General features: G+C 37.2%; 2 protein-coding genes across 10 annotated transcripts in view; one reads left to right on the top strand and one right to left on the bottom strand.

Annotated features, from left to right (window-relative positions):
* Nucleotides 1–385: 385 nt before the first annotated feature.
* On the bottom strand, nt 386–12,413 carry Smim19 (small integral membrane protein 19). Of its 2 annotated transcripts, XM_077792440.1 has the most exons (6): nt 12,326–12,413; nt 8,954–9,030; nt 8,352–8,489; nt 6,584–6,705; nt 3,933–4,021; nt 386–2,366 (listed from the first exon to the last, which is right to left on the bottom strand). In XM_077792440.1, the coding sequence occupies exons 3-5, from the start codon at nt 8,483–8,485 to the stop codon at nt 3,957–3,959; spliced, it is 321 nt and encodes a 106-aa protein (XP_077648566.1). In that variant the 5' UTR covers nt 8,486–8,489; nt 8,954–9,030; nt 12,326–12,413; the 3' UTR covers nt 386–2,366; nt 3,933–3,956. The 2 variants fall into 2 exon arrangements, with proteins under 2 accessions (XP_077648566.1, XP_077648565.1); XM_077792439.1 differs by lacking the exon at nt 386–2,366 and having other exon boundaries at nt 3,613–4,021.
* Slc20a2 (solute carrier family 20 member 2) overlaps nt 12,401–15,327 on the top strand; it is a 101,240-nt gene continuing 98,313 nt past the window's right edge. For 2 of the 8 annotated variants that reach the window (XM_077792434.1, XM_077792430.1), the window contains exon 1: nt 12,401–12,488. The gene's annotated coding sequence lies outside the window, so the exon portion shown is untranslated. Of the gene's footprint in view, nt 12,489–12,508; nt 12,587–12,621; nt 12,894–12,930; nt 13,029–15,327 lie in introns of those variants that run through there. The other 6 variants (XM_077792438.1, XM_077792433.1, XM_077792435.1 and 3 more) reach the window with 5 other exon arrangements.

Below are 15,327 nucleotides of genomic sequence, written 5' to 3'. Positions count from 1 at the left end.
TAGCATACTCCTGAACTGTGCACTGGAAATGTCTTCAGGACAGGTACAGACAAATCCAGTCCCCTTCTTTCAAGGGTCAACTTCCTTCTAGTTTATCTGCCTATTGTTACCTTCAAAGACTTGTTTTTAAAACATTTTGTTCTGAACTCTATAGGAGTTAGCCTGACAAAATTACTCTGCCATTGACTGAAACAGCAACCTACAAACATTTCTTTAAAACACACACACAAAAATATAAATTCTACAAATTCTTTCAAGTAAATTAACTAGTTATTTCAACAAATATTTACTAAACATTTATTTTGGGCTAGATAACATGTTAACATCAGGTGGTAGAAATCCTTTCAGATATAAGAATTATATTAAATTGTAGTCACCTATGAATGGGCCTGATTTTTTTTGGGGGGGGGAATTTTAATTAATTTATTTTTGTAGCACTGGGAATTGAAACAATGGCCTTGTTCATGCCAGGAAAGTGCTCTTCCACTGAGCTGCATCCCCTCGCCCTGATTTCTAAACCTCAAAATAAAAGTGTTACTAAGAGATATATGTAACCCCTCTCTCCAGCCAAAAAACAACAAAAATAACAAAACATCCACTTACTTGTTCTCTCATAAATACGTTTATATAGAGTATTTTTTCAAGAAATTCAGATTTCTTATTCTGAAAGTTAAGTTTAACAACATTAAACTAGTTGCAGTTTAAAATCCCCAACTTTCTTCAGCTAGTCTGAAATTTGTCAAATGTATTTTCATAGGACTGGGGATGTGGCTCAGTGATAGAGCTCCTACTTAGTATGCACAAGACCCAGCAATCAATCTCCAGCACCAAATCTCCAGTGCAAAGACATAAGTAAATATGTTTGTATGTACATATGTATCTTAAACCTAAAAGGTGAACAATAAAGTGCTCTTTCAATATAAAAATTGGGGCTGGACCTATAAGCCTAGCCAGTATGTGGCCTCTCTTATCTCATCTTCCTACATAGAAGCATAGAAGGTGGAATATTTCTAACCTACATAGTTTTTTTAAAATTTATATATGATAGAGGAATGCATACAGTTCTTACTACACATACAGCACAAATTTTCCTATCTCTGGTTGTATACATAGAATATTCATACCAATTTGTGTTTTCATACATGTACTTTGGATAATAATGATCATCACATTCCACCATCATTACATACATAGTTTTTCAAAAACTATTACTATTATTAAAGTAAATGTAGGGTATGTGTTATAACAGAATCCAATGCTAAACACCACTCTTTTCACTGGGGTTAGGAAATCAAGGAAAGTTTCTACATCTGCTACAGGAGTCTGTAGAGTTCTACACAATCTTAGTTCTCTGCTTAATTCCTTCACCACTCTTAAATTCTCGTACAAGATCTATCTTTCCCACATAGGTTTATACAAGGATGAAAAGGGACAAATGGGAAGGGCTGGGAAATGTTTCCTGCTTTACAGTTTTGTCTAAGTTTGACTCCGGCTTTATTAAGGAGTTAAGTGGAAAATAAATGAAAACTAAGCATAAGTCCCTATTTTATGATCCTATTTTGCATATAGGTTGGAGGTAGGCCAAATGCCCACCTTCTTTCCATATAGATTTCTGGCATATATTTGCATTCTACTTCTGCTATTGAAATAGAATATACAATAGGAATAGTATATTACCAACACCCTGTCTATAAACCCTATAACCACTGGTTGAATGAATTAGTTGGTTCCATACAATATTCTTTTGTCTCTTCCACTCCTTAATTATATTTTCCAGGTTAAATTTATTCTTATATCATTTTAATATCTGAAACTCATTTTTATTACTACAACTTTATCTCATTTCTATTGAATACTTAAAAAATATTTTGGAGATTACAATTTTACCATAAATCCTGCATTTGATTTTCTGGTGAATCATATAAATAACTCAACCTAACAACACAGTGTGAGGCCAATAGCAAACATCTGTGCCCTTTGGAAGCTAATTTCTTCCCTTAGTGCAGCTGGCTGGCATCAACTAAACATCCAGTTATTTAACACACTCAAGCTGTGCACCAATAGAGGCTGACCAATGCTTACTGCTAAATATCCAATGCATTAGAAAAAGAAGAAGAAACAAGAAAAAGGAGAGCATAAATGTTCATTACTAGTTTGTTAGTCATCCCATTTTTCTTCCAAAAAAAATAGTTCCATGGGATCCTCCGTAGATGCAGGGCAGAAGCGGGCAATCAGCTGGTGTTACTTTGAAGTGTGGCTGCAGGGCTTCCACCCTTTCCCAGCCCAGCTGTTGAAGCAGGGAAGAAACTTCAAAGCTCAACTTGCTGTTGTTTCTGCCAGTGGGGTGTGCAATTCCCATCACTTAGCTATAAGGAAAAAATGAGGAGGAATTTCATCCTCTGTCACTTGCCAAGGTTTGATGCTCAACAATCTACCAGTTTTTGACTGTATCTACTGGACAAAAATAAAACAACTGATTTCATTGTGTGATTTACATTTATATTTATTTATATACATTAATTTATAAACCATTTGAGATAGCCAGTTTTTATGATTTGCTCAGATTGTGCTCCAATTAAATTCTTAATTCTGTAATCTGCCTAGATTGTTCCCCAGACTAAATTCTCTGCTCATGAAAACAAACAGGGGTTATCCTAAGGCAAAGCAAAAATTAAGATTGTCCCTTTGCCTGTCTGCTACGCCAGCCCATATTTAAAACCATTTATAATCCTTGAGTTACCTTTTAATTCTCTATATAAGGGGGTACATCCAGATTCTTTTGTGAATTAAGAAAGAATTATTCCATTTGGTCAAAAATGCACTATGTACAATATATACATTTTTGAATGATATAATCAAATTTTAAAAGTAAATGCAATAACCCTGGTTTTATTTTGTCTAAACTTTAATTTTCATATTAAACTTATATTCTTTAATTTCACAATAAAAAGGAAATAAAAATTGAAGTTACTATTAGCTCTTAAAATTAAGAATAGCCTTAATTCAAAACTGATTCTTTGAGTAAGAATTGAACAGTTGAACTTCCCTACCACTATTTCCAACAAGTTGTATTTAAATAAATATGAAAAATTAGGTAAAAACATTTCATTCTATAGTATAAAATAGAACAAGAGAGGAGGATCTTCAGAAAAGCTTATTATGCTAAAAAAAAGCAAAAGAAACCAGAGAGTAACACTACAAGTGATAATGATATGACTGAAAAGGAAGTTTCCAATACCCATGTAGAGGTATCCATTTTTCCAACATACGACCCCAGTAGGGCCTAAAGAAAGCCCATGATGTTCCAAACCAAAACAACAACAAAACAAACAAAAACTCCTGGAACACAATTAAGGGGTAAAATTCAGTTATGAAAAACTTCTAAAATTAGTGGATGGGTATGCATCATGATAGAAAAGATGGTCTAGGTGTACAAGTTCTGAAGAAGCAAAGATCTCTAATTAGAGTCATTAACAGTAATGAGAACACAAATTAGTCTATTACTGATATTACACTTAAATTAGAAAATCTTAAAGGAACTTATTTTACTAACTAGATTTTTTATTTTGGAAAATATCCTAATGAAGGTGGCATAATCTCCAGAAATTTAACTTCCAAAGATAGGCCTTTATTTCTCACTGACTGTATCCTGAAAAAAATCAAAGATTCCCTGCAAGGTAAAGTCCCCATCTCTGGTTAACTGTATCTTTCTGGGTATTTATAGGCTCTGTGTGTTCAGGCCTTTTGAGTCCTATGGATGTGTACCAAATGACTAGGAGAAGCAATTTTAAAAAGCTAAACAATGCAAAAAAGATGGGAAAAAATAACAAATAAAATGATTTTGTATCTACAGACAGAAATTTTTTAAAATGTTATTTATGATTTAGCAGAAAGAATCAGGAGTTGCTACTGTACTGTTTAATAACAATTACTTCTGTTGCTTGTTTTCTGAGGTCTCATTCCAATGAGAGCTGCACACTGTCAGTTTGGTTTTGTGGCTGCTGGTGATCATACTTCCTTGCTATTAAAAAAAGAAAAAATAAAATTAATAAGGAAACATTACACATTCTGATCTTCTGAATTCTCAAAATTGCTCAATCCACTTTTACATTTATTATTATTACATATCAGGATTACTCAGAACTTTAAAATATAGGGTAAATATTTATTAAGCTATTAATGATTTGCAATTTCCTTTCTTATCCTTTATTCCCACCTTAAGTTAATAATAATGCTCTTGTCTGCACCATAAAAAATTTGAATACATTAACTTAGAAGCCTAAGACTGATAACATAAGTTATCAATATAAGAATGATCCATTATGTTGGGAATCTTAAATATGCAAATCCACACCATATATATTCTTGAATAATGCCACCCCAAAATATCCACATTCTAATCCCCATAATCTGTGACTATGTTACAAAAGAGACTTTGAAGATGTAATTGAGGTGATGGGGAGATTAACCTGGATTATTGGGCCCAGTATAATCACATGGGCCCCTAGAATCAGAGAACCTATCCTGGATAAATTCATAGACAGAGGGAAATATAAGTGTGGAAAAACAGTCAGACAGATGCAATGTGTCTGGCTTATAAAATGAAGGAATGGGGCCATCGACCAAGGAATGTAGGCAGTCTTTATGAGCTGGAAAGGGCTAGGCAACAGATTTTCCCTTAGATCCTCCAGGAAAATGAAAACCTGCCTACACTTTCCTTTCAGCCCAGCAAGACTGTTGTATGACTTCTAACCTACAAAACTGATAGATAATGCATTTGTATCATTTTAAATCACTAATTTTGTAGTAACTTGCTATAGCAGCAAAAGAAAACTAATATATTCTGCAAATAGGAATTCTCATAAATTTTATGTCATTCCCATCAAAAAAGAAAAAAATGGTACAGTGAGTTTATAATTGTACCTGCTATGTTACAGTATACTGAACTTGTTTTGAGTATCAGTGAAAACTTAATTCTTTACTTATAATTTTCTACATAGAGCTTCTTACTTTCTATATTTAAAAAATATTTTTAAAAGGATTTCTTTAAAATATATATATAATATAAAATTTGCTATTTTAAACATTTTTAGATGCACAATTCAGTGGCATTAACATTCATGCTGTTGTGCAAACATCACCACCATCCATCCATAGAACTCTTCATCATTCTAAACTGAGTCCTGCACCCATTAAAAAATAGCTCTCTACACACCCTGGCAACCATCTTTCTACTTTTTTTTTTTTCTTTTTGATTTGCCTCATGTAAGTGAAAATAGTGTCTGTCCTTTTTGTGACTGGCTTGTTTTACTTAGCATAACATCTTCAAGCTTCATCCATATTGTAGCATGGGTCAGAACTGCCTTCCTTTTAAAAGCATAACAACATTCTATTGTGTATATGTAGCATATTCTTCTTTTCTACTCATCTGATAAGGACATCTGAGTTGTTTCCACCTTTTGGCTATTATGAATAATACTGCTGTGTTAAATTAAGTTTTGTTTCTTATTTTGTACTGATAACACATTTCAGTTTTTACTGTGGACATTTCTCTTTAAAATTGTCCAGTCCTTTTTCCTTAACCCCTACACAGCTCTCATCAAGGCAATAAATGTCAATTACCTGTTGTACATCTTTCCATGTCTCCCTTGATGCTTATATAATTATACAGAGCATTTATATCACATGGACATTTTAAAAAAGAAGGATGTTCTGATCATTTGATTTTATAACTACAGCAACATACACTTCTTGCTTTTCTCACTAACCATGCAAATCATACCTTATTCTTTTAAATGGAGGCATAAAAGGTTATGGTTTACATGTACAATTCACTCTGGACCAATACATTTTTTTCTTTTTTCTTTTTTGAGATAGAGTCCCACTAAGTTGCCTAGGCTGACCTCAAACTTGTGATCCTCCTACCCCAGCCTCCTTAGTAGCTGGGATTATGGACATGCACCACCATGCCCAGCTCAAGGACCCATACATTTTAAACTTTGTTATTCTCTGCTGCTTACATATTTGCAGTGCTCAGTACTACAGGACATATTAACTTTGAGATATGACCCCCTGACCTAACACTCTGATGTCACGTCATCCTCCTAGAAGCCATCTCTTTACTACTTTGACTTGCAGTAATTATAATTTAAGTGACTACAAACTCTATAAATACATACTTCAAACCAAACTTAATATATCTCCAACTCAAATTCCTTTTAGCCAGATCCCCAAAATATTCTTGGCCACTTCAATGCCACTCCATATGAAAGGAAGTCCAAGGAAAAAAAGTTAGAAGAGAGAGTAGGCTCAAATGATGGCTAGAATCTTAATTTTTCCCCCAAATTTATAAAAATATGATCATGTGAACACATCGCTAAGACAATCCTCGGGGTCTTGGAAAGTGCTCTGTGTAAGCAAAAGGTCTGGTAGCTTCATAGAAAATGTCCCTTTTCTGAAACTATGTTAAACATCTGAAAAAAAAGTGCTAAGTTTTTAATACTAACTATTGTTCATAACCTTGGACTCAATTCCAGAAATTTTAAATATGCATGTGGATACAGTTCAACACAGAACTACTTACAAATGGAATACATTTCCAGCTGTTGTCTTAAGCGAATTTTGCTCATTGTGTCATAAAAGTTGGGCTCTGACGTTTCTTCAGTAGGTGGCACGCTGAATATCCTCATAATTTTCCTTTTATTCCTAAAATACAAAAACAGCGCAGAAAAGAGATTTGTACGAGTGTCTATAGGATTGTAATATTCTCATGATCCTGGTAATTAGATGCCGCATTAAAAGACTTAAAGGATAAGTCCATGTTATTCTAATTTGTTTTTAGGATATGATTCTTTGGCTCATGTACTCTTTCTTTCATTAAAAAGCTTGTAGCTGTACATGTACAGCTATGTGGCTATAAGAGAAAAGAAATGCTAAAAACATTCATTTACTATACAAAGTGAATTACCTCCATTGTGATTCTTAATTCCTAAAAAAGCCAGATATTATGTGAAAAAAAAATCTACCAACAAAAAAACACCTTATTTTTTTCCCTCAAATGTCATCCATATGAAGTCGAACTACTGGATTGGAGAATACACTGAATGTGAGCAGAACTTAAGTTGTGAAATTATGAATTGAAATATTTCTTAAATATAATAACATGGCCTTAGTGAGGACAACTTTTTAAAAACAGAAACAGTATGCCTCTGATTTTAAAAGAAAAGTGGGGAGGAGATGATGGCTCTTTTTAGAGGAAACTATTACCTACAAGTAGATCAGTGGTGACATGTGGAGCCTTCTCCCACCCACCACCTGCAGTCCCAGCAGCCAACAGTCCAGCTGCTCCAGGAGAGCCACATGGCCAGGAAGGATAAGCATATGTATCTGAGAGCAAATGTGGGCTCTGAACCATCCCCAGGCCAAAAATAAATAATCTCTGGAATACTAATTATTTTGAACTATTTAATGGCTTCTGTTTTTTATCTTGGTAGAGGACACCAGAAGCATGTGGGTATAAGGAGATACTACTCAGAACTAATACTGCTTTTCCTTTTTTTTTTTTTTTTTTTTGTTTTTGTTTTTAGGTGCAGAAGATTGAGAACAAGGCCTATGCACACTAGGCAAGCGCTCTACCACTGAGCTATATCTACAGCCCAGCTTTTCCTCCTTAAATCCAACCTCCTCCTTGTTTATTTATTTTTACTCTTCTAAGGAAAAGCACCAAGGAGTATAAAAGAAGACAGCTACATTAGGCTATGACATCTGGAATTAAGGCAGGAAATATTTATTGAGGATTTACACTATGTGACACATAAAGGTAAAAGATCCAAAGGTAAAAAACAAGTACCTTGTTCTGAGGGACTGAAGTTTTTGTGAAATGAAGACATCAGTAACCAGACAAGACAAATATTGTTTAAAATACCATGAGAGTGTCATGCACAAGAAACAAGGAAAAGCTTTAACTGGGCAAAGAGAGATCTACTGAATACATAGCAGTTTCTATATTTCAGGGACTTGGGCCAAAAAATGTGCTCATTAAAGAGTGACAAAGAACCCAGGCTCACGATGAAAATTAGGCAATGGAAGTGACAGAAATGAAAGTTTAGAGTAGCTGGCTTGGATGTCAAGAGCTGTACTTAAATCTTCACCTCTTAAAGCAATGGGGTTTTCAAAGCAATACCTCAGTCACCTGTGCTTGAGACCAGAGAATCAATAGCATATGTCAGAGGAGGAATACAAATTCTAATGAAATTATTTTTATGTATTCAATTCAAATTTTTAAAACAAAAATCCTGCAAAATCTTCAAATGTCCAGTTTCTTATTTGTTTTGAGATGCTAACAGATTTACCTCTTGGCATACATGAAAAGACCAAAGCTAACAAGGATCACTATCAAGTAAACATTGGTGGCTTCATTCCAGGCTTCATGAACAGTGTAATCAATAGAACCATCATCACCCATCACTCCGTAACTTCCAGCCATGGGGCTATAAAAGAGAAAAGAAAATAGGGTTGGTGTCCATAGGACTTGCTGGTTAAATCCAGTCCATCATCTGTTTTTGTATAACCCTCAAGACAAGAATGAGTTTATAATTCTACTATATAATACTTATTTTATTTATTTTTATTTTTTGAGTCAGGAATCAAACCCAGGGCCTCAAACATACTAAGAACACTCTCTGCCACCAAGCTATGTATGCCCCAGTCCCTAAATGGATACACTTTAAATGATTACAAGTACCTATATACTATCCTTAATTTGTCTCACAGTCCACAAGCCTAAATATCTTTGGTCTGGCTCTTTAAGGAAAAGTCTATTGACTCCCTGACTAGATAATGAAGGCAACTAATACATTTCCCCTTACTTGACTTTGAAACATTACAGCTGCTACCTAAAGGTTACAATGCAGGATAAAACACGTTACTAAGTGGTTGGGCATGGGGCACTTACCTATAATCCTAGTGACTTGGGAGGCTGATGCAGGAGAATAGCAAGTTCAAGGCCAGCCAGAGCAACTGAGCAAGTCCCTGTGCCAAAATAAAATAAATAAATAAATAAATAAATAGATAAATAAATAAATACTAAAAGAATGAAGTTGAAACGTCATTACAGTTTCCAAATTGTAAACGTCATCCACATGAAAGCAACAGAATACTTTAAAACACAGTGCCAAGTAACCCACTTATGATGCTGAGATGTCCTGACAGCATCCTAGGAAAAGTGCTCTTCCACATGTGTCCCAAAATGCAAGTTTGGAGTTTATCTACTTTTGTCCTTCAGGCCCAATTTGGCTTAAAGAAGCTATGGGATAAAAAGTTACTTTTTGCTATTTATACAGCTGTGACTTCTTTTGAAGGAAATGCATTCTTTGGATATTCCCACACAAAATAAGAGTGGTAATTGAAAGTGTATCAAATCTCAAGTAAAAGAGTAATGGTTTCTTATATGTGGGAAGTTAACTGAATTTTTCTTAGAGAGGATGCTTCTCCCTTGTGTTGGACTTAAGTAAAATGATCTAATATGTGAAAGGAATAGAGAAGTGTTGTTTTGGCCACTCTATAAAAAGGAGAAAAACAGAACAAATGATAGGTGATAACTGTACTGGAGTTTCTAAGAATAAGACAACCAGCCATTTTTTAATACCAAGAAAAAGAATATCTGGAATGTCCAAGTTGTTTTGCAATTTTTTTTTTGAGGCTGCCTACAACAATGAAGGCATTGCAGAAATTCTTCCACCCTGTAAGTCACCCAAATGTTCATTAATCTATATTTGGTTCAGTAAGATGAATGACTATGTACTGAGGGCACAGTTGGTTTACTTTCTTCTCTCTTGCTTCTATATAAAATGAATGAAACTTCAGAAGAGGTCTGCTTCTTAAATAGGTGACATGTTTTCTCCCTTCTGACCCTGGAAGACTTTGTCAGATGTTTGGGGACATACTGTAATTCATTGAGAATAAAGTGGATTTCGTGAAGTCATTTAATTTAAACTCCCAACAACGAGGGCCAAAGTAATTTCTCTAAAACATCTACTGATGTCTGATGAACATTCAATTGATTTTGTGAAAATTAGCTATTGAACAATAAAAACAGAACTTATGGTAACTTATAAGATATAAATACTACTTAATTAAACTTTAGATTATACACAATTCCCAGATGTTAATGAGTATGAACTTTTCATTTGTTTTTGAAAGTGGATGATATAGGGGTACTGGCATATTCTCATTTTTAATTCTTATTCTCTAAACTGAACTCCAGAAGTTCTTTGAATTTAACATGATTTATAGTAAGTAATTGACCTACTTTAGAGATGGAGACTTCTGGAAGACCAGATGCTATAATTGTTTTTGTAATTTATGGAATCTCAACCATTGTTGGTGCCAAAATGTTTAAATAACAACAATGACCATGTTAGGCAAAAAGAAATGAGTTTAAGTATCTGATTTGAGAGGTCACAGAAGGGCCAGCAAGGGTGATAACTTTCAGGATTGGAAGATATTAACAAACTGGGAGAAAAACAGGGAACAATAGAGCAGTGGCTACTAGGACATTTTGCAGGTGCTCTTTATCTGACAAACTGAGAGAGTATCTCCTACCTATTTTCTAATGCCTGAATAAACCAGGTTAATTTCTTGTTTCAATTTTTACAAAATTCTGTTCCTGTTCCACTCAGTAAGTGGTATATTGTTACCCAAAGCTTGATTTCCTCTTGCTATAAATATGCAACCCCTTAATTATATTTAGAAGAGTATTTCTAATTACTGCTGGCCCAGAATGGTAAAACTTTATTGTGAACTATAAAACACATATTATACAACATCATTGGTATGCAATGACACTATTCCATGGTTCCAGGGACATGCACTTGAGTTATTTTTAGTGTAGTTGTGAAAGATTTGCACTGAGGGTAGGACTTTCCTGCCCAGTCCTCAATCATAACCAATGGTATGCTTTGTAAGACTGCCAGGAATAAGAAATGGTCTAGTTCAGAGTCATAGTACAGACCCAAGGCCCACATGTGGTCTGAACTTTGATCATCCCCTCCCAGCATACCGTGCTCAGTCTGACTAAGTGTACACACATACACCTGTGAGTGATTAATGCATGCTACCACAGCCTTCCTCTGAATCTGAAGTAAAATGCCTAGGGGTATTTCAGTGGTTCATTCCTGGTAAGTTAATGTTTGGGCAAGATTACCAACATAGCTTGTCATGTGCCTAGAGTGCCATTCAGGGCTCTTTTGAGAAAACTGACCTTTTTTTTCACATTTATCCCGTGATGTAATGGTTGAACTATTTCAGTAGGAAGAGCTGAATTAAGTCCCAGGGAAACAAGCATATCCAGATAAAGCTGCCCAAAACATGACAGCTAGGACTTGGTTTTAACGTTGAGACCTTTTCTGGGGATCAAGTGATTGTATCATAAATTTTAAAATTAGAGTCCTTACTTTGGACTCATACAATATCCAGGTTGTTCTACCCTCACTTATTCTGCCTAGAAGGTTATAATTTTTGTTTCTCACTTAGAACCTTGTTCTTTTAATGCTTGACATTCAGATTAGAATCAGTTAGTTTCTACAAACAAAATCCACTGCATAAATAGAGTGGAAATCTTTTACTAAATCTTTTACTAAAGATTTGGGTTCTGAAAGCAGAAGGAAGCAGGCTAATAGGCCTTCGCCCCTACAGGAGGAAGATAATTAATATCCGATGGCTTCTGTACTGGGCAGTCCACATTTAATTTTCGCAAGAACCCTACAGGGAGGCACTAAAGCTCCATTTTACAGAATAGGAAACTAGGGTGGGGTAACAGGTGGCGGTGGTCGGTTGTGTAACTTGCACAAAGCCACACTGGATAGGGCTGTCAAACACATCTGATGCCCAAACCTCAACTCTTCCAGCCGCGACCTGGATCGTAGGAGATCTGGTCCTCGCGGAAGACAATCAAGCCCCGCGGGTTAAAAAAAAAAAAAAATCCTATCCCAGAAGGGGGCGCGGGCAGGGACCTCCAGAATGTCCCGGGATCTTTTTACTGTTTCCGCCGCTCGCGGGCAGGCTGCGAGAGATTCCATCTCAAAACCCTCCTGCGAAACCCCTGCTGCCCCGGGGCGTCTCGCCCAAAGAGACGTTGCAGACGGGTTGTTCATCTTTCCTGGAACCCAGAGCATCAGAGCCCCCTATTCCGCCAAGGCCCGGGCAGGGCGAGGCAGGTGCTCGGAGCCCGGCCGCAGCCAGGCGGAGCGGGGCGGGGCGGCGCTGCGGGGCGGGGCCGGTGACGCGACCGCCGGGACCCGGAGCGCGGGGACGCGGGGCCACTCACGCGGCTCGCTCTGGAGGCGGCACGAGGCCGGCGCTGCTCGGCTCGGGGCTCTCCTCCCCGGAGTTGGCGGGCGCGCGGGACCGGTTACCGAGCGGACCCGGACGACCTCTGCCTTCGTCATTTCCTGCCGGCCTGTCGGTTTCCGGATGAAACGAGAAGCCAGGTCTTTTTTTTTTTTTTTTTTTTTTTTTAAAGCAGTTCCCCTTTTCAGTTTTTGAAAGCGAGAGCCGCAGCGATGGCCCCGGTGCCGCCCCCGGGCGCGTGAGTGGAGCCGAGCGCCCTTCCCACCCCCGCGGCGTCGCCGCGCCCCGCGGGCCCCTCCCTCAGTGCCCCTCCCTCCGCGCGCCCCCGGGCCGGCGCTAGGGCCCCGGGGCCGTGGGTTTGGGCTCCGCGCCTGTTCGTCCGCGTGGATCTGGTCGTCGTGTGCTGTGCTGCGCCTTCGCTAAAATCGGGCGGGAAGTAGCGGGGACGGGTCATCACCGGGAGTTCCGCGCAGCTTCCCGCCAGCCTTGGCGCCCCGCGGGACTCGGCGTGGGAGGGGGCAAGGTGCAGTGTCCAGCGAGCCGAGGTTAAGATGGGGCACTCGGAGGTTTTCCTTTTCCCCAAGAGACCGTAGGGTTACTTTTAATATTTACGTGTACTCTTTCAGAAGAAGCGTGTGCTCTCCACACTGCCTTTCCTTTTACCCTGCTCATAATAAACGGTGCGTGGCTGAGACAGTTGGGATGTTTGAAAAACTGGATGTGGCCAGGATGCTGTAGAGTTAGGATTGTTAGCTTAAATGACTGCTGCATTTAGGGGGAAAAGGTGTAGTGACTTGAAAAACGTGTTTTCCAACATGAGACAGGTAATGAATTCCTGTAGAATTTCAGATCAGATTGCAGTGGTTGGTGCAGCCTTGCAAATAAAGGGCCACTTGCCCACGTGCTTGAAGTCGGTTTTGAGCAAGTTCTTCAGATCAGCTGACTGCTAATTATAATTCGTACAAAACTATGTTGAGGTTGTAGAGGTTATATTCTTCTGGCCTTTGTGGAGCTTCTGCTACAATTAAGCTCGCCTCTGACAAGATTAAGACCGTTACTTGGTACAATAGCATAACAGCTTTATTTATATTAGTATTTATTAGTTTGTAACCACTTAGTTTGACTATAAAATTGGAAAATGAGAAACAGTAATAGGCAGTGTTGCATACTGAACCAAGAGGTCTAGATGCTTTATCTCAGGGATAATTTTTTTTAAACAAAAGCATAGGTTGCTCCAAATATTTGAATACATGAGTTTGATTTGAATGTGTCCATATGTGAAATATGTACATGAGAGGTTTATATCTACTTTTGTAAAATAAGAGTGCTGGCAATATAAAAAGGATCAGAGTAAATTAATGTGTTTTTAAAAATTGGCTTTAAAATTTCATAGGACTGAAATTAGTCCTTTTATTTGGGTATTCAATAATTTCCAAAGCACATATCTTATAATCCAAGTTCCTATTATATAATATCACCCAATGAACAGACTATGCACTGACATGGAAAAAAGGTAAATTTTAGGAAAGCCTTTATGGCCTCTTCTTTTCATATCTAATTTCTAAGTGGCATTCTTAATTAAGAGTAAACAAGTGACATAATGAAGCCTGAAGGCTAATTTTCCAATACCGAAGTAAAGAAACAGTGATCTGGCTATTACTTTGTTGGAGTCTTGCACAATTTCATTTGGCATATAATGTTAGGACTTAGATTAATCTGCAGTGTAGGTAGTTGTGAAAGATTTATGTGCCTGATTTTTAGCTTGCCTTTAACTATCTTAAACATTCACTATTGAGGTTAGTACTTTGTGCATTAAGAAATTAAGGTTTTGATTGGATTTAATTAAATAGTTTTAGCAGCTTTGATAATTTTTATAGGAATGACAGTTCCAAAATCCTGAGAATGAGAGTGGGGTCTAACAATTTGCATATTGTGAGAGTAGATGTTATTGGAAGGTTTGGAGAGTTGGAGAAGTGTGTATTTGTGATTAAAGCATATTGGAACTTCCTATCAAAAGATTCTAGTGGTCCTTCATTGGAAAGAGGAAAAGACTGAGAAATCTTTGTCAGTCAGTGTTTCTAACAGGGTTCTTTACTGAAGGCATTGTCTTTGGGAAGGGAATGAATGGGTAGTTGTCATCCATGGATTGATTTAAGAAGAAAAAGATGCACATATTTTCTTTTGGAGTGAATCCTTAACCTTTGGGATTGTTGCCACCACACACTACTATAGGCACTATCCCAGCTTTGATATTTGTGGGCATGTCTCTGGTAGATGAAGTTAAATAAAGGGAAAAAATGGAGGTAAGGAATACTCTAAAGCAGAAAAGTATACAAGCAAAGCATTATGAGGCTTTCTTTGGGAAAAATTTAGGAACTGTTAACAAAACCTATCCTGGTAATAATTATATATGTTTGTAAATTTGTTTTGTTATTTGTATTAAGAAATATGGAGAATATGTCCTTAGTGTGCTTTATAAACAGTGGAACAGATTTAGAGTATAGTGTATTAAAGTATGTGAAAAATTACTGAATTGTTAACAACAACCATTTATGTTTGTCACTTAAGTCATTAAGTCTTAATGACTTAGTAAAAATATGGGCTCCTGTCCACAAGGCATTGAAGTGATGCTGTGTTTCTTGTGATAGGAAGACAAACCCTTCTCATTTCTCATTTCAAAACTTGCCTCAGGCTGGGGATGTAGCTCTGTGGTAAAGCTCTTGTTGCCATTCCCAGCACCAGAAAAAACAAATCAGAGCAAAACTTGGCTCTCCTATGGAGTGCCCTTTAAGCTCCCAGAATGCAGATAATTTTTTTCTGTCTTTCTTATTGCCTTATCCCAAGGCCCTAGAACAGAGCTTGACTTATGCAGGATGCGAGTTAAATATTTGTGGTATGAATAGTGCACTGGGATACTCTGACTTTTAGTGAAGGTCCTGCATACCTTTTGTTGTAGGACCTCTCCAGCCTTACCTTTTC

Source organism: Urocitellus parryii, chromosome 14 (genome assembly GCF_045843805.1).
Source record: "Urocitellus parryii isolate mUroPar1 chromosome 14, mUroPar1.hap1, whole genome shotgun sequence".
Classification (NCBI taxonomy): Eukaryota; Metazoa; Chordata; class Mammalia; order Rodentia; family Sciuridae; genus Urocitellus; species Urocitellus parryii.
Note: the sequence above shows the minus strand (reverse complement) of the source record. Positions and strands in the feature narration are given on the sequence as shown.